Below are 19422 nucleotides of genomic sequence, written 5' to 3'. Positions count from 1 at the left end.
CAAACATCTGCAAATTTGATATACTTTGATGATTTAATTTATAAGATATGCATTTTTACAAACACTTACGAAGTTGACGTGGGTTTTTTTTTTAATCTTAGAAAATTCTAGATTAAGAAAACATTTTGTTTATTTGTTTAAGTACATGGAAATGTATCAATGCTACTACTTGAATTGTTTTCAAACTAATCTTAGATTTCGGGAATAAGAGAAGGTCTTACAACGTTTCCGTAAGATATATCATTTTAACGATTTAGCTATCTCGTTATAACGAGATAGCTAATTCATTATAACGAGATAATCAATTCGTTATAACGAGTTAATTATCTCGTTATAACGAAATGATTAACTCGTTATAACGAGATACTAATTCGTTATAACGAGATAATTAACTCGTTATAACGAGATACTAACTCGTTATAACGAGATAATTAAGTCGTTATAACGAGATACTAACTCGTTATAACGAGATACTAATTCGTTATAACGAGATAATTAACTCGTTATAACGAGATAATTAACTCGTTATAACGAGATAATTTAGTCGTTATAACGAGATACTAACTCGTTATAACGATATACTAATTCGTTATAACGAGATACTAATTCGTTATAACGAGATAATTAACTCGTTATAACGAGATACTAACTTGTTATAACGAGATAATTAAGTCGTTATAACGAGATACATGTAACTAACTCGTTATAACGAGATAATTAACCCGTTATAACGAGATAACTAACTCGTTATAACGAGATACTAACTCGTTATAACGAGTTAGATATTTTTTTCACTTTTCAAAAATAAGCCTATCCGGCTTTCGTAGAATTGCATATGATTATTTCATAATGACTATTGTGCAAGATTTTATTTGTCGTAAAGATGACAAGAAAATGTTAATTATTGCTTCAAACAAATTAACATGTGATGATTCATTTTTTTTCTATTCAACAAAAATACCTACTTTTTCAGTCAAGAATAAATGTAAATTCTGTTGTTTTGTAAGTCGAGTAAATACAACAATGCTTTGGCAAAATGTTTGAGCTAATTTCATATTTGAGCAAAAATCAGCCAGCCTAGATGCTGATGATTCTTTTGAGAATGTAGATATATTTATACATCTTATGCAAGCTTGTTAGTACAAGAACTAAAGTCCCCTTCCCCCTTTTAAAAGCGTTGATTTACCGTTATTTTCTACATTAAAAACTTTCTTTGCAATCCAAAGTAAGATAGGTAATGGTTATCTTCTAGCATCCGAGTAATATTCACATTATCAAATAGATGGGCGGTCTTCTGTCACGAGTGAGCGGAACGCACGAGTGAGAGAAGGACCGCCCATCTCTTTGGTAATGTGAATTTTACGAGGATGCTAGAAGATGACCGACTTGTCACATGTTTCAAAAGTTTCTCATTTTACATTTATTGAACCATACATTCAGTACAATGGTAGATTTCCATAGATGCATGTGTATATAAAATTTAATACGATTTACCCGTAAAACAGCAAACCTAACTTAACGAAAATTGATTATCCCTGTTAGTATCAATCACATATTGGTGGCTTCATAAATAATTTTTCAGGAATTTAATTCTATACATGTATTTTGTACAAATGTTTTAAGAAAACATGTATAACACAAATATTTAAGTAGGAAAAGGATTAAAGACTTGCATTAGCAAACTCTTTATAAAATGAGAGAGAGAGAGAGAGAGAGAGAGAGAGAGAGAGAGAGAGAGAGAACTATTTAACATCACTGACTGCAAAAACGGTCACAGGTCACAGGGGCTCGGTTGTCAGATATTGAAGTTTTGCATGATTTGTGTCCGAATAATAGATTATATAAATAAAATCCACCACCAAAATCCGCCTTTTTCGAGGTTTTAATGTGACCAGGGACAACCCAGCATGACTAGTAAGTGCCACATCCTGATAATGGCTGATGTAGTCCTGTTTGCTTATCTGCTTACAGCTAAGGGATTAATATATTTTCATTGACCTTTACTGTTGTTTTTTACAGCCAATATAATGCAGAATTTCTAAATATTTTTTCTTATGTAAATTTTCACCGTTAAATATTTTATTTTAGATATTTTTTAAGAAACTTTACCATATTTGGGGTTAACTTTTCAAAAATATCTTAAGAATATATATCTACATTATTGATCAAAGATGTTATCCTAATTAAGTATACAATATATAAAAATAATTGGTAAGAAATATATTGCAGAATATGTCATATGTGAGCATTTCAAAATGGTGTATTGTGTGTCTCATGCTTATTCCATCCTCTGTTTTAGGAGATCCAGCTCATCACTTCAAAGGGCCATAACTCTGCTGTTGAGAGTACCAATCCAATGAAACTTCATAGGGATGTTCAGTATGACTGCAGGAGTTTCTGTGCCGAGTTTCATGAAAATCAAAGAAGGTTTGTGTCTTTATTAGGTTACAGACTACTAACGCAAGTAGTGCCTGTTTATAAATAGAGGTTTTTTCTTAAAAATTCTTGGGGATGTATGTGGGGTGGATTTGTGTTATTATAGGGCATAGATGGAAAGAAGAGGGTCTGAAAAAAATTAAAAACTTATAATAATGGGAAATTCTGCTCTTAAGTGTGTAGTAGGAAGGGTGTAAATAGGCCATTGTTTACCTGCTTCTCAAAGGGAAAGGGAAATATGCAGGCTAGGGGTTACTTGCGATGTCATAACAGGACTTGTGTGCGGTGGATTTTCCTGAGATTCACAAATATTTTTGGACTTGAATTGCTCTAAGTCTGTACCAAGTTTCAGGTAAGTTGAGGCGGTGGAATTTTTTTAATTAATTTCTATGTTTTTAAGGAATGTACTGAGACAAGAGAGATAACTCTAAATTTCTTAATGATCTTGGGGGGGGGGGGGGGTCTTTCCGGTGGGCAAGCGCAGAGTAATGATACAAAAATACCACCGAGACGGCAGTCTGTTGAACACACAGAGAAATGTAATCACAGTAATACTACAGCATCTCTGGCTACAGGTAACGTTATGATAAATCATAGGAATAATACATCGTCCTCAAAATGTGGGTTTTATTTATGCATTGGATTACTTAGTAGAAGCAATATTTGAACAAAATTAAAACGAAAGTTGTAACCCAATCACAGGGGCTCGTCACGAATTTTTTTTCATTTAATGGAGGAAGGGAAATGTATACATTTGCTGACTAGGCTAGATGCCAATTCTCTTCAGTAGGCCTAGAAGGGGACATTTCCCCCTGAAATATATGGGTAGAAGGTATAGAAAAGTCAGATTGACAGATTTATCATTAATGAAAAATCATTCTTCCCTTTCATCTCATTACTTTGTAGATAATTCACGACTCTAGTTAACGTGTAATCCACTGGTGATAGTACTTCCGGTACCCTCCCTCTCTTGTCTTTGTGAATGTTAAATTCCTTGGCTATTTCGGGTGTATTTTAATAAAACATTTATTGCAGTAGATATACACCCGAAATACCCAAGGAAAATACAATGAAAGAGGAAATATTGTCTACAAGCACCTGTGACTGGTGATGGTGCACAAAACTGAGCAGGTGCCCCTTTCTCGCTTTGATTTAGCTGTGTGTCTGGTCAATGAACTGAGATTTGAAATCAGTGTGACACAGCTAGGTTACTGTTATACATCACAGGGTGTAGAATGAAGAAAATGAACAAGAGGAGAACCTTAACGTAGGTAGCGGGTTTGCTTACGTCATCGTTTTCGGGTACGCAAATCCTACGACTCAACGTCTTTTTTACGTGCACATTCAATTGTGACGTAACAGTTGTCTGAATAAAGTATACATGGGTCATTGACTGAATATAAAGAACGTAATATTTTACTGATATTATATAAATATTACCAACAGTTATTATCGAAGTAGAAACATGCTTCGTATAATTTTGTTAAGTCTTCCTTTCGTTTCAGGTGCAAAATTTCGGCTAGTAATGTTTTATCCTGTTACTGTATAAAGTTTTGCAACGGACAACTTGTAGGGGTAAGCGTTTTTTGAGCAACCCTGAAAAAATCAGACGGTGTTCCCCAGTTCATGAAAGTTTTATTCAGAGATTTGACACGTTTTTGACGAACATTTAAGAATGGGGAGTTCATAATTTTATTCCTACCCCATCATAGAAATTTCGTGAAGATCGGACAACATTAAATAATTAAAAGCGTTGGACAGGGATTTCCTATAAAAAAAAGTTTCGATATAGCCTGCTGGAAATGTATCTGAAAACATTTCCAGTACCTCGTGGAAAAAAATTGAGCAGGAATTGCCTATACTTTACACCCCCCCCCCCCCCCCCCCCCCCCCCCCTTTAAAGGGACGTGGACACAATTTGAGCTGGAAAATATTGAATTTTATTTTCTTTATTTTTAACGTCTAGAATGTTTAACTAAGGTATGACTAATAATCAGCAAAAATTTGAATGTCAGTAGTCAAGGTACATGGGAGAAATATAGGTGACAAGTCGTTGTTATGTAAACAAAGCTCGTGCCATGGTTTTGTTTACATAGGTTAAATAAACTAGTCAAAGTTTCATTTACAGCAGATTTTTTCAATATATAAGGAAATTCGTAACACAATTAAATATTTTCCGGTGTTTGGTACATCTCATTTTGTTTTAAACAGGCTATTTTCTATCAAACAATCTATTGTAAACAAAAACATGGCATGAGCCTTGCTTATATAACAAAGAATTGCGAGTGCTGTATCTCTAAATATCTGTATCTGTATATCTATTTGCTTGATTGACACCAAACATGGTACACTGGTACAGCATAAGGAGTAGATGACCCCTATTGATTTTTAGGTCACATGGTCAATTCACTCTTGACATAGGAAGATATTGTCTGCTCAATATTTTGAATTGATGATACTACTATCAATTAAATGCTGTGTGTGTATAACCCTTTTCAATTTTGCATCATGGGGGGCATATGTGTTTTACAAACATCTCTTGTTGTAACGTTATTTCTTCAAAACTGCTGCTTTGATGGTTTTATTCAAACTCTGACATCTTTTTCTTTAACAAAAACGAACTCGATTACCCCATAATTTTTTTCATAAGTATTTTTCAAATTATTTTTGTTTCGCTTTGATGTCAATATTATCAAGTTGAACAGCACCAAATTCTGTCTATTTTGATTTGAATCATTCAATGAATAAAGTAAATCACTATTATTTTCTATATAATTCAATGGCAAACATTGTCGATACCGTTCAAACAATTATATGTTGAAGACGTAATTACAAGAAAACTGCTGTTGTATTAAAAATAATTTTCACAGAGTAGTATATACTTTGTCAAGATACATTGGTGAAATTTTCAGGTGGGGTTTTCGAGTGAGAAAAAAGTCTGTAAACCTGTGACCTACGTTAAATTATGATGATACAATCATCTGACAAGTGATGGCAGAAATATATGCCAGGCCCCCCCCCCCCCCCCCCCTCCTTGATATTTTATTCTGATGGTCAATAAATGTAGTGCTCATATTTAAATGATATAAGTTAAAAAGGTTTTAGCTGTTTTTACAGAACAAGTCTTAGCTCTATATTGAGACTCAGTTTTTCCTTGTATCATAAAAACAATGGTATAGCATCCCTCTAAACATATACATGTTTAGCGAAATATACCAGCCCACCATACTACACTTTGCTGAACCGGTAGATTCTCTCCCTGACCATTAAGGTCATTCATGTTTAGAGGGATGCCATTATAGTATACCAATATTTCTTTAATGCAAGGTGAAGATAATGAACAGTGATCAATCTCATAACTCCTATAAGCAATACAAAATAGATAGTTGGGCAAACACGGACCCCTGGACACACCAGAGGTGGGATCAGGTGCCTAGGAGGAGTATGCATTTCCTGTTGATATAAATAAATAATTAGCCTTGGTTGCCTCAGTTTAGAATTAAGAAACAGTTAAACACTGATTTTCACATAACCGTGATATTCAATGACATCAGGTTTTAAGGTCTAACATGATCCGAATGGTGTTTTCCTTTTGCATTGAAATAGGTTATTTGTCTCTAATAGGCATGCAACAAATAAAAAATGACACGTATATTACAATTTTTTATCCGGTATATTACTAGAACTTGCGTATTTAACACCGAGTTTATTTAATTGTATTATGATAATTTCAATGAATAAGCTTACTTTTTAGCTCACCTGAGCCAAAAAAGCTTTTCTGATCAAAATTTGTCCGTTGTCTGTCGTCGTCGATATAAACTTTTCATATTTTCGACTTCTTCTCAAGAACCACTGGGCCAATTTCAACCAAACTTACCACTAGATATCGTTGGGTGAATGGTGTTCAGGTTTGTTCAAATGAAGGGCCATATCCCTTTCAAGGGGGAAATAATCACAAAAATGCAAAAATAGGATGGGGTCATTTAAAAATCTTCTTTTCAAGAACCACTGGGCCAGAAAAGCTGAGATTTACATGAAAGCTTCCAGACATAGTGCAGATTCAAGTTTGTTCAAATCATGGCCCCCGGGGGTTGAATGGGGCCACAATAGGGGATCAAAGTTTTACATACAAATATATAGGAAAAATATTTAAAAATCTTCCCAAGAACCACTTAGCCAGAGAAGCTGAGATTTACCTGAAACCTTCCTGACATATTTGTCGAAATGTGCATCTGGTGCATCAAAATTGGTACCGTATAACTTTTACATAATGCAAATTCAAGTTTGTTCAAATCATCACCCCCAGGGGTTGGATGGGGCCACAATAGGGGATCAAAGTTTTGCATACAAATACATAAAGAAAATCTTCTCAAGAACCACTGAGCCAGGAAAGCGGATATTTACATGAAAGCTTTCTGACAGGGATGGGGTCACAAGGGGGATCAAAGTTTTGCATACAAATAGATAGGGAAAATCTTTAAATATGAGCCAAGGTGACTCAGGTGAGGGATGTGGCCCTTGGGCCTCTCGTTTTAAAAAGATGTTTTAGTAGCTAATTCAATTGTATTATTGTTCCATATAGTTTTATACTTCATGTACATGTGTCACAGGCATTGGGTTTGAATTCAAAACAAGAGTATTTATAAAGCAATGCTGCAGAAAACTTGGGACTATATTCCTTAGATATGACTATATCCATCCAATGGATGATCAGTTATGTTTCTTTTCGTCTGACGGTTGTAGCCCATTTTTAATGAGGAAATCTCACGCTTATGTGAAAATCAGTGTAAACCTTTCAACTTAGAGATTATTATGAGCAACACATTTATTGACCATCAGAATAAATATGTATCATTATATATGACATGTACGTATGTAACATATAAATACATATACATACAACTTTTGACTGAAATGTAAACAGCTGACCATTTTTATCTGCAAATTCCTAGAAATGTTTGTATCTATATCATTGTCTGTGTATGGTAGTGAAATATGGGATTGAATCTGATAAAAAGCATGTGTTCCAGAGATAAACTTCATTTACCTGATCAAGACACAGGGCTCATGGAGGGTGTGACTGGTCGACAGAGGATGCTTACTCCTCCTAGACACCTGATCCCACCTCTGGTATATCCAGGGGTCCGTGTTTGCCCAACTCTCTATCTTGTATTGCTTGTGGGAGTTATGAGATTGATCATTGTTCGTTATCTTCGCCTTTCATACAAGTACATCATGAATCTTCAATGAGCTTACACTACTATCATTATCAAAACAAACAATATTTACATTTAGTTTGTTGGATCTCATAGTTAAGCATTGTCAGCAGTCATTATTCTAATATGAGGCCGTACTTTCGAGTTTTCTATTTCTCTCAGAGCCAAATTACATTTACTCATCATGTTCATATAAAGCTTATCTATAGAACATGACTAAACAATGTTTGACTCCCAATATTTTTAGTTTCTAAAGTTCAAATGAATTAGCTCATTGTGGCAAAATTGCAATATGTATTAATGTTGATGTTCTTCAATTAAAGGATAATTAATTGTAATACAGTGGAACCCTGTTATTACATTCCCCCTTTAATACGTTAGTCCGCATATTACGTTGGAATTTCAAAGCACAAAACCATTTCTTAACAAACCTATATAAAATAGGCCTCGTTATTACGTTGTCCTAAGATGCCAGGACTCAGTATTACGTTGTAAAAATTCCAACGAAAACGTAATAAACCCCTAATTATTCAATAGTGATTCTCAAAATGATAAGCCATTCACACCTTGACTGCCTGAGGCAGTCACCACATAAATTTCCTGGTCTGTTTGGGGATTAGAGACGCTTGACTGATCACGCTTCAATAGATCTAGTGACATCAATACAGGTGAATGCCCTGTATCGAAGCCAGTGATAAACAATTAAATAATGTTTATTTAGAAATTGTACTCTATGAAATTTACTTCATTTTTCATATTTTGATAATCAAAGAAATAATTCCTCAACCACCTGCGTGTTCAGCATAGTGTGATTACCTTCGCTATTAAAACGCTACTTACTGACAGCTTTAGTACCAAACATGAAAGACAAGATCTATCGTAGCAATGTTAAAACCGCTTGGGTAACTTCTTGGACATAGGTGACTAAAGGTGTTCAATTAAAAAAATGTCCGTTGTTTGGACATGCAGCTTGGGTTTTCGTAAATGTCGTCCATACATACAGCAATCAAACTGTCCCGTGTTATCGGCCGATTCGTGCACGGCATTTACCTCAGTGAATATTTATAAGTTATAGACTTTGTATGGGAAAATATGACGACCGAGTTTTTTGGCGCGTAGACGGACCGAGCTTGCGAGGTCCGTCCGCGACAAAAAACGAGGTCGTCATATTTCCCATACAAAGTCTATAACCTTTTTATTATATACTTTCAATTTCATTTAGAAACTAACAATAATTTTATTTTTAACAATAACTTTATCGGGTTAACTGAGTAAAAGATGAAAAACACGAAAAATTTGAAAATTAACGGCGTAGAAATTTGATTGTGACGTAATGTTTGCGGGCCGGAATGTTTCCGGGCATATATCGTGTGATATATGCCCGCAAACTTTTACAGAAAAAAGAAGAGATGAAATTGAAAGTATATAATAATCTAAAATCCATTGATGCGCACGTGATTTTAGTGCCATCATTTAGCGTTGTAAATGAAATCTTCGTGCATCATTATATTTTTTATGTGGATTGCACTTAAATTGTTCTCCGTGTTTATCGTTGGTGAGAAAAGTGTGCAAGTGTTGGGTATCGTGTGCGTTTTGTGTCTATAGTTTGTTGTTTTTTGGGTGGGATTTTTTTTTATTGCATTGTGTTTTGTGTAATTAGAGAACTTAATAAAAACGATGTTTTGTTATTTTTTTTTAATACGAATGTTGAATACGAACCGGAACGAGTTATTGAGAGAAATTTACATGAACGCATTGTTTTAAAGTTGAACAAAATGGCGGTCCAAACGAATGCCAAAAAAAAAATAAAACAACGTTTGTCAAAACATCCTGATGTATCCTATACCAGAAATAAAGAAAAGGGATAAGAACATGAAGAATTACGGACATTAAAGATAAGATGTAAATAAAACAAAGTATCATAGTCTTTTAAACAAAGAAATAGTAAAGATATATATTCATACACCCCTTCACGGAGTACCAACGGACGATATACAATTTCCAAATGATATTTTTAACGGGTTTCACTGGGAACGTTTATTACGTTGACCCCGGTATTACGTTATTTTGACAAAATGGAAAACGCACAGGGGCTAAGCCTGTTTTGGGCCCGAACTCTGTGATACCATAAATATAGAAAGGGGTCTAACTCTGACACAGATAAAAAAAACTAACCACTCGCTTCAAATGCCTAAAAATTCTTAAACTAGGTAAGCTATGCGTAATTTGTCGTTTTCCTTGCATAGGTTAATGTTTTAACTACTTGCATGCCAAATTTCAAGTCACTGGTTCTTAAAATAACAAAGATATACGTCATCGTTCTCTCGATTTCACTTGTTTATTTTTACTAGGACATTTACGGGTCCAGGTCACGGAGTCGTTTCTCGCCTATGACAGCAGAGAAATTCAGACTAGTATGGAAGATTTCGGACCTGTCAGTTAAAATTTCACATCAATTATACGCTACTTACTTCCTCATATTTTAAGAATGTTCTTCGTGTAGACGTTACACGACTTATTTTTCCTCAGCAGCATCAACTGTTGACAAGAGCTGCCGTTATAATGAACGCACTAAATACCCGATATACTTAAAATCTCAAAAACCTTAAAACTGATCAAAACTACGGAAACCCATTAGTGCAAACCAAAACTAAATAATAAACGAAATTATTATATAAAAAACGAAATTATTGAATAAAAAACGAAATTATTATATAAAAAACGAAAACTAAATAAAAAACGAAATTATTATATAAAAAACGAAAGTATTATATAAAAAACGAAATTATTAAATAAAAAACGAAATTATTATATAAAAAACAAAAACAAAATAAAAAACGAAATTATTATATAAAAAACGAAATTATTCTATAAAAAACGAAATTATTATACAAAAAACGAAATTATTAAATAAAGAACGAAATTAATAAATAAAAACGAAAATATTACATAAAAAACGAAATCAAGAACAGTTTTTGAGAATATAATGTGTGTGTGTCAGTGGAGCTTAACAAGGAAGGAAACATGGCTCCTAATTCTTTAATTTACTGCGATTTCATCATCGCCAATGGAGTTTTACAGAAATCTAATGACATTACAAATTACCCAACTTATCCATTTACTACACGTTTATCTACAATGTTCGCTGAAAGGTCCCAAACCTCGTGTATCGGATTACAGGATTTCTCCAAAATTACTTCAACACTAGCCCCCATAAATCTAAGAATATATATGGCTCCCATCAGCCACATACCTCAACAATCACTTTACTCTACACTAATTAAGTGTTTCGGCGGTGTGAAAATTGAGCAAATTGATTGGATTGATCGATAGATTGAAGTTTAGCTGCATGCAGATCCGCCTCATCAGAAGTCTATTTGCACTTCACAATTATCATGCACGTTGATTATTCTGAAATGAAGGTGTGAGCATACCCCTTAAATTTTTATTGCGTTGGTACATGCATGTATGAACCACACTATAGGTACAATGTAGAACAGAGAAAACGTCTTTGTCTCTCTGGAGGGTGTGCCGTTAATTTAAAAGCTTTTGCTTTTTGGTGGGTTTTATTTGGTGATAAAAACAAGGGGTATACCCGGTTTTTTGCTTTTATTTACACCCGATAACAGAGGTGGCTCGATCGTAGTTATCAAGTACCACTTGTACTTTTTTTATTGATTTAATTATCACTATAGCCCCTCTTTAGATGGTTTGTTTTGAAATCTTTAAAAATTTCTTCAATCATTTCAATTAATTTATTCACTCAAATCATTCATACAATGGTACACGAGGTACACAAATATATAAGTTAGTATTTAAACAACATTGGCAAGGGTACAAGTATATAATTAATACATACACATGTATGTGCATTAGCACAAAATAAAGGTGGAGGACATCATGCATATAATTTAATATATATACATCTTAGGAAGGACAGCAGACTAACTTATGGATATACATAGTTGTTTTTTTAAAAACTGTTTTAGGTTTCATGTTGTCTCTCTACATTTCAGTGTATTTGGTACATGACAATATCTAGGAACCCAAAATTCTTTCCGTAGAGTGGATAGTACTTTACATTCTAAGATAAAGTGGTATATTCGTCGGCTAATTTACCAGTAAATATGGCAAATAGTTTCACCTTTTATAAATCCCTTTTAAACTGAAGGATTATGTGCACTTTTTCGTTCCAATTTGTAGGTTTGATGTACGTTTTCAAATCTAGAATGCGAGTTGCCTCAAATCACTTTCCTTTATACATCGTACTGCCCAAGAAATGCATTTTATTTACAGATATTTCACACTTGAATTTAAGCAGTTGATGAGCAGAATTAACTATAGCGAATAAATCATGGCCGGATTTCTTTTTCTTCACCATGAACATAATAAAATAAAGCCATCGTCGTGATAACGCACTTGGTACGTTATGCGATGTTTACCTGGAAATCCTTGGTTATCTGATGTAGTCGGATATCGCATACAGATGGGGAGCATTTAGACCCTTATAACACATCCAAATATCTGTTTATAAACTTTTGAATTAAATTTGAAAGTATTATTTCCCAAAATTAATCTGAAGAGAAGGCTCAGATCGCCAGTGAATGATGTATTTATTGTATAGACAGATTTGTCCAATTTACTGTAGTATGTTTCTACTGCAGTCATTAATTCCTCAAATTGCATGTTTGTGTAGAGTGGTGTGATATCATAGGCTAGCTGAGCGTGTATAAGTAAGAAAATCTATGGCTCCCATCAGTCGGGTACCTCAACAATCACTTGATTTTACACTAATTAAGTTTCGATGGTGTGATACGGTGTGTACCAGTGTGGCTGCTAAAACTGGTGCCAGGTGGCCTTCGTTTATGCCAAGTACTGAATACTTTGCCGTGTCATGCAGAATTAATGACTTACATGTATCAGTTCACATCAGTACAGTACGTTCCTTTTCTTATTTAATAATTTCGTTTTTTATATGATAATTTCGTTTTTTATATAATAATTTCGTTTTTTATTTAGTTTTTGGTTTTTTATTTAATATTTTCGTTTTTTATATAATAACTTCGTTTTTTATTTAGCTTTCGTTTTTTATATAATAATTTCGTTTTTTATTTAATAATTTCGTTTTTTATATAATAATTTCGTTTTTTATTTAGTTTTCGTTTTTTATATAATAATTTCGTTTTGTATTTAGTTTTGGTTTGCACTAACGGGCTTCCGTACAAAACATTATTCTTGTGATATTGCACTTAGAGAAGGAAATTGAACATTATTTCTTGGCTTTTTTAATTTTTTGTTTATTCTATTTCATTTAGATTATTATTACCCATTTCCCCCTTCTTTAAAGTTTTAGGGATTTCGGGTATTTAGTGTATTCATTAAAATGGCAGCTCTTGTCAACAGCTGATGCTGCTGAGGAAAAATAAGTCGTATAACGTCTACACGAAGAACATTATTAAAATATGAGGAAGTAAGTAGCGTATAATTGATGTGAACTTTTAACTGACAGGTCCGAAATCTTCCATACTAGTCTGAATTTCTCTGCTGTCATAGGCGAGAAACGACTCCGTGACCTGGACCGGTAAATGTCCTAGTAAAAATAAACAAGTGAAATCGAGAGAACGATGACGTATATCTTTGTTATTTTAAGAACCAGTGACTTGAAATTTGGCATGCAAGTAGTTAAAACATTAATTTATGCAAGGAAAATGACAAATTACGCATAGCTTACCTAGTTTAAGAATTTTTAAGCATTTGAAGCGAGTGGTTAGTTTTTAGCTCTTCTGAGCCGAAGGCTCAAAGAGCTAATGCTATGGCCATTTGTGCGGTGTGCGTAAACTTTTTAGAAAAAGGGCTATAACTCAAGAACCCCTTGGCCAATTTTTTTCAAATTTGTTACAGGGTATCATTGACCCAAGGGCTTTCATACATACTAAATAGATGGATGTGACCCTTTAACAAGGGGAGATAATCAGGAAAATACAAACAAAAGTAGTGGTTGCTAACAAATCTTCTTCTCAAGAACCACTGGGCAGATTATCACCAAACTTACACATAAGGATGAGGATATGTTGTAAATTAAAAATTGTTCAAGGCATTACCCTGGGGCAAAGGGCGTGGTCTCAAGGTCACTTCAAAGTTGACCTAAATTTATATTTCCTTAAATCTTTGATATTTTAGTCATTATAAGGACTATGATCATCAAATTTTGACAGTTGATGCATCTTAGGACCTTGTGTCAAGTTGTCTCAAAAGTAGGTCACGGTGACCTACTTTTTGAATTTTGCAGGTATTTATTTTAAAATTAATTTTGATGCATATCTTGGACACTTTGAAGCCTATGATCATCAAAACTTGTCAGTTGGTGGATCATGGGACCTTGAAATGCGTCAACTGAAAAATAGGTCACCGTGACCTACTTTCTGAATTTTATGGCTTATCATTTATAGATATATTTTAAGTTGTTATTTCAAATACCGAGAGGTTTAGAATCATCAAATCTTGTAAGTTGATGCATCTTGAGGCCTTGAAACATATTTATAAAAAAGTAGGTCACAGTGACCTACTTTTTGAATTTTGCAGATATTCAAATTTCACATTTTCAATTTTAGATGCATATTTTGGGCACTGTAAAACCTAGGATCATCAAACTTTGTCAGTTGATGTGTCTTCAGTCTTCGGTTTGTGTCGACCAAAAAGTAGGTCACCGTGACCTACTTTTGGTATTTGACAGCTAAATTACTATATTTCAGACACTATTTGACCTACAATCATCAAACTTTGTCAGTTGATGCATCTTGAGTCTTCGGAGTGTATCGACCAAAAATTAGGTCACTGTGACCTACTTTTGGCATTTGACAGTTATATTTATATATTTCAGTCACTAATTGACCTACAATCATCAAACTTTGACAGTTGATGCATCTTGAGTCTACGGAGTGTGTCGACCAAAAAGTAGGTCACCTTGACCTACTTTTGGAATTTGACGGCTATATTTATATATTTCAGATACTATTTGACCTACAGTCATCAAATTTTGTCAGTTGTTGGGTCTTGCATGTTCGAAGGGTTTCGACCAAAAAGTAGGTCAACTTGACCTACTTTTGGAATTGGACGGCTATATTTATATATTTCAGATACTATTTGACCTACAGTCATCAAACTTTGTCAGTTGATGGGTCTTGCATGTTCGGAGTTCGCTGACCAAAAAGTAGGTCACCATGACCTACAATTGGAATTTGACAGCTATATTTCAATATTCAGATACTAATTGGCTTGAAATCATCAAACTTTGTCAGTTGATATTTCTTGGGTTCTCAAAATGTGTAAACCAAAAAGTAGACCTACTTTTTTGAATTCTTAGGATTTAACTAAAGATTTAGAATACTAAGAGGCTAAGAATAGAAATGGTGGGGTTGTACAATTTATCAGAAGAGCGATTCTAGGCCCTTGGGCCTCTTGTTTATCTGTGTCAGAGTTAGACCCCTTTCTATATTTATGGTATCACAGAGTTCAGGCCCAAAACGGGCTTAGCCCCTGTGGGAAAACGTAATAATGGGGTTCCACTGATGTAATGCATGTTAAACAGATAATTAATTGTAATACATGTTATGTAATTAATGTTAAACGGAAAATTAATTGTAATACTGGTTATGTAATGCATGTTAAACAGATAATTGATTGTAATACCTGTTATGATCATTAATTTTCTGCGATATAAAAATATTAACAAAGATAGTGTTACATCTTTTCAGTGAGTGAGATAAGAATACATATTGCTATGTATATTTCACAAAACTGCGCAAGAAGAAATCTCAGGCCGATACAACTTAATTCAGTGAGCTTTGGCTGTTGACACCTGTTCTATCAGATGAACTGTCAGAGTTTTTCCCAACCTTTTAAATCGATTTTAGTTGTTGCAAAGAATTGAAAAAGTCAGATCAAAGTCAATGATAGGGAATAAGAAATACAAATATCAATTATGAAATGTTTGTAACGTTTACCGAGTATGAAACATAGTGTGGGAGATGTTTGTTCTATATATACAATTTATCACGTCTTTGAATATTTTTTATTGTTACAGGGATGAATTTTCTCACTTTTAAATATAACACTCTAACTAGTATACGCTTATTTTATCTAAATTGTCATATTATGATTAATTAATTTCATATTCTTCAAATTGTAGCATATATAGAGTAGCCATGGACCCCCGCCACAGTGCCCAAGATGTCGTCCGATGTGACATTTGTGAGACAGCTATAGTACAGATGTACTGTGATTTCTGCCACATCAACCTGTGCGTCACCTGTATAGGAAAACACATTGCTGATGACTATCAAAAACACATAGTGGTACCATTCCAAAAGCGAAAATCTACCTTGATCTATCCAAAATGTAGTACACATCAAAAGAAAGTCTGTGAATTACTTTGTAAGGAATGTGACATGTCTGTCTGTTCCTTGTGTACTACTATATCTACAGATAAACATAACGGTCATACATTTTTAAGTCTTTCTGAAATCTACAATGAAAGAAAAGCAGACATTACAAAAGATTCAGAGGAGATAGAAAACGTTATTTCTCCAACATATGAAGAAATGTCCACGGATTTAGAAACTCAAATAACCAACTTGGATGGAGAATACGTGAAATTCACAACAGTAGTCACAAAACATGGAGAGGAATGGCACAAAGAAATTGACAATGTCATAAAAAAAATGAAAAATGAAATAGAAGAGATGAAAACCAAACACCTGGAAATTCTGAAGAAACATTTGGATGAAATTATGCAGATACAGTCCCTTATTGAGCAATCCCTGATTACTCTGAAGGAAATGGAGGAATCCAATGAAGTGTCTGTGACCATGGAATACCGATCCAAAAACAAAGAATTCAGAAAACTTCCTCCCAAAGTCCGAGTCTCACTGCCTACATTTAGTCCAAACACGATAGACAGTGAACAGCTTTACAAGTCACTGGGATCTTTGATACCATTATCATTCACGACAGATGAAAATGGCGGTACACTGAAGAAAACAGAAATCTTGCCCAAAAAACCGATGGACGATCCAGAGCTTGTCACTGCCATAAATACTGGGTATAAAAAACTTTACAATGTTGCCTGCCTTATTGAAGAAGAATTCTGGACAAGTACAGCAGTCAGTGATATGAAATGCTTTAATGTTCAAGGTACAGTTATCAATACACTCAAAACAAAATCAGGGGATTGTCCACGTGATATAGCAGTGACAAGTGATGGTGATCTAGTGTACACTGACTGGGCAACAAAGACTGTGAATAAAGTGAAGAGTGGACAGACAGAGGAGGTGATCAGACTACAGGGCTGGAAACCTGTTAATCTCTGTGTCACCTCCTCTAGTGATCTCCTGGTTGCCATGTACAGTGATGATAAAACACAATCCAAAGTTGTCCGTTACTCAGGTTCCACAGAGAAACAAACAATCCAGTATGATGATGAGGGTAAGCCTCTATATTCAGGAAATACTAAAATGAAATACGTCAGTGAGAACAGAAACCTGGATATCTGTGTGGCTGACTTAGAAGTTGGTGCAGTAGTGGTGGTCAGTCAGGCTGGAAAACTTCGATTTAGATACACTGGTCATTCTTCTACCAAAAACAAAGCATTTAGACCCTTTGGAATCACAACGGACAGTCAGAGTCAGATCCTGACAGCAGACTTTGATAACCACTGTATCCACATCCTGGACCAGAATGGACAGTTCCTCCGCTATATAGATAACTGTGATCTGAAGGGACCATACGGTTTATGTGTGGACAAAAGTGACAATTTGTTTGTTGCTGAGTTTCATAGTGGAAATGTGAAGAAAATCAAATATCTACAATGAATAATGTTGTATTTCCATGTACAGTGATGAAGAAAGGTGTATTCCAAACGCATCAGATCCAGGGAATCTTATATACCTTGGGATTGTTACAAGGACTTCGAACTGCACATAATCTCAAAAATTAACCAACATCATATGACATTGATAGACTGTCTGACTCATTGATTGATATTTTCCGCCACACTCAACAATTTTTCAGTTATATGGTGGCGCCCAGTTTTTATTGGTGGAAGAGAGAACCCACATACAATGTACCTGGGAAGAGACCACTGACCTTCCGAAAGTAAACTGGGAAACTTTCTCACTTACTGGCGCGAGCGGGATTCGAACCCGTGCCGACAGGGGTGAAAGGCCGTGTGATTTTGAGCGCTATGCTCTAACCACTTGGCCACGGAGGCCCCTTGACTCATTGAAGTAGGTACCTCGGCAGCTGAGTGAAAATCAACACTTGATTGAAAGACTCCAAACAAAAAGCGATTAGTCCAGGAATGATAATAAATGATGAACAGTTCAATGTGATTCTGTCACTCAAATCGCAACTCTCCAGTATGTTTCTTACCAAATCTACAAATTTTGAAATCTCCAATATTGATAAGGTAGTCTCCGAAGAAAAATTCAATGTGGTCAAGCAGAAACCAAAAGCTCTCCTAATTAAATCCCAACAACAAGTTGTGGGGGGGGGGGGGGGGGGGATACTGGAATCGGGTTGTCCGTCTGTCTGTCCGTCCGTCTGTAGATGCAATGGTTTCCGGGCTCTAAAGCATTATCCTTTCCACCTACCGTCACCATATCATATATATGGACTACCCATGGGATGAAGATGTTCCCTATCGATTTTGGGGTCCAAAGGTCAAGCGCACTGGACATCGAAGTAGCAATATGGTTTCCGGGCTCTAAAGCGTTATCCTTTCCACCTACAGTCACCATATCATATATATGGACTACCCATGGGATGAAGATGTTCCCTATCGATTTTGGGGTCAAAAGGTCAAAGGTCACGCGCACTGGACATCGAAGTAGCAATATGGTTTGGTTTGTCATGCCATTTGTTTTTTACACTCAGAAAAGAGGTAGTTTATAAACCTATTACCAACACCCTTTGGGAGATTGGGGTAAGCGGGGGGTATTCTTAGTGAGCATTGCTCACAGTACCTCTTGTTAGTACATGAAACATTGGTAAAATCAAGGTAAACAAACTTACCTCAGAAATGAATATCACGAAAACAATTGCTTTCCAAGATGTGGTTATTCTACATTCTCTTGACTAACGATATTAAAAACAACAGTCCAGTGAAGAGCGCAGAGAAGTTGCATCACTGAGAAATGGAAATGAACCAAAACCATTGTAGTCGGGTTGGGTATTCCGATTAGTCACAGTTCACTTCCGGTAACCTATGACGTGGATAACCATATATATATATGTGGGAATTCGGAACCATACCTTAGAACTATAAACACCTGCTTGTTGTCTTGTGTCATTGTGCCCATTGGTAACTATGTACATGTATTTGCTCTGTTGTATGCTTTAGATGTGATAAGTATGTTTTAATGCTATGCATTGAGTAATAAATATTGTAGGATAGGTTTTAGTATACCTGACTTGTGTTTACACTATTGTCAAACTAACACAGCCAGTTTGACAACACCATTATTTCCGTAACAACGCCTAGAGAAAAAAACTCTCTTCACAAAGTGAACAGCGTTATATTCCCCGCGTTAAATGACGAGGTGGACAAAATGTTTACAAGTCTTCGCTTTGCTTCGCTCCAAACTTCCGCCAGAGTTCGTTTGCTTACAAACCAATTCTATTAGTAGGTGACGTAATGAGGCCTCGACGGGGAGTTTGGGCTTCGCTCGTCTCAACGGTCACATGGTACAACATAACTGCAATAATGTAGCCC

At 35.0% G+C, this 19422-nt stretch overlaps 1 protein-coding gene across 1 annotated transcript; it reads left to right on the top strand.

The window, feature by feature from the left end:
• The first annotated feature begins 2909 nt into the window (after positions 1-2909).
• On the top strand, positions 2910-19106 carry LOC125653837 (tripartite motif-containing protein 2-like). The gene is made up of 2 exons (XM_056143582.1): positions 2910-3011; positions 15841-19106. Exon 2 carries the CDS (start codon positions 15857-15859, stop codon positions 17519-17521), a length of 1665 nt encoding a protein of 554 aa, XP_055999557.1. The 5' UTR covers positions 2910-3011; positions 15841-15856; the 3' UTR covers positions 17522-19106.
• The last annotated feature ends 316 nt before the right edge of the window (positions 19107-19422 follow it).

Source organism: Ostrea edulis, chromosome 7 (assembly GCF_947568905.1).
Source record: "Ostrea edulis chromosome 7, xbOstEdul1.1, whole genome shotgun sequence".
Taxonomy (NCBI): Eukaryota; Metazoa; Mollusca; class Bivalvia; order Ostreida; family Ostreidae; genus Ostrea; species Ostrea edulis.
This window is presented reverse-complemented; position numbering and strand designations above follow the sequence as displayed.

Bases quoted from the DNA above. Each gene is read 5' to 3' on its own strand.
- LOC125653837 (XM_056143582.1), top strand. From the start codon at position 15,857: ATGGACCCCCGCCACAGTGCCCAAGATGTCGTCCGATGTGACATTTGT.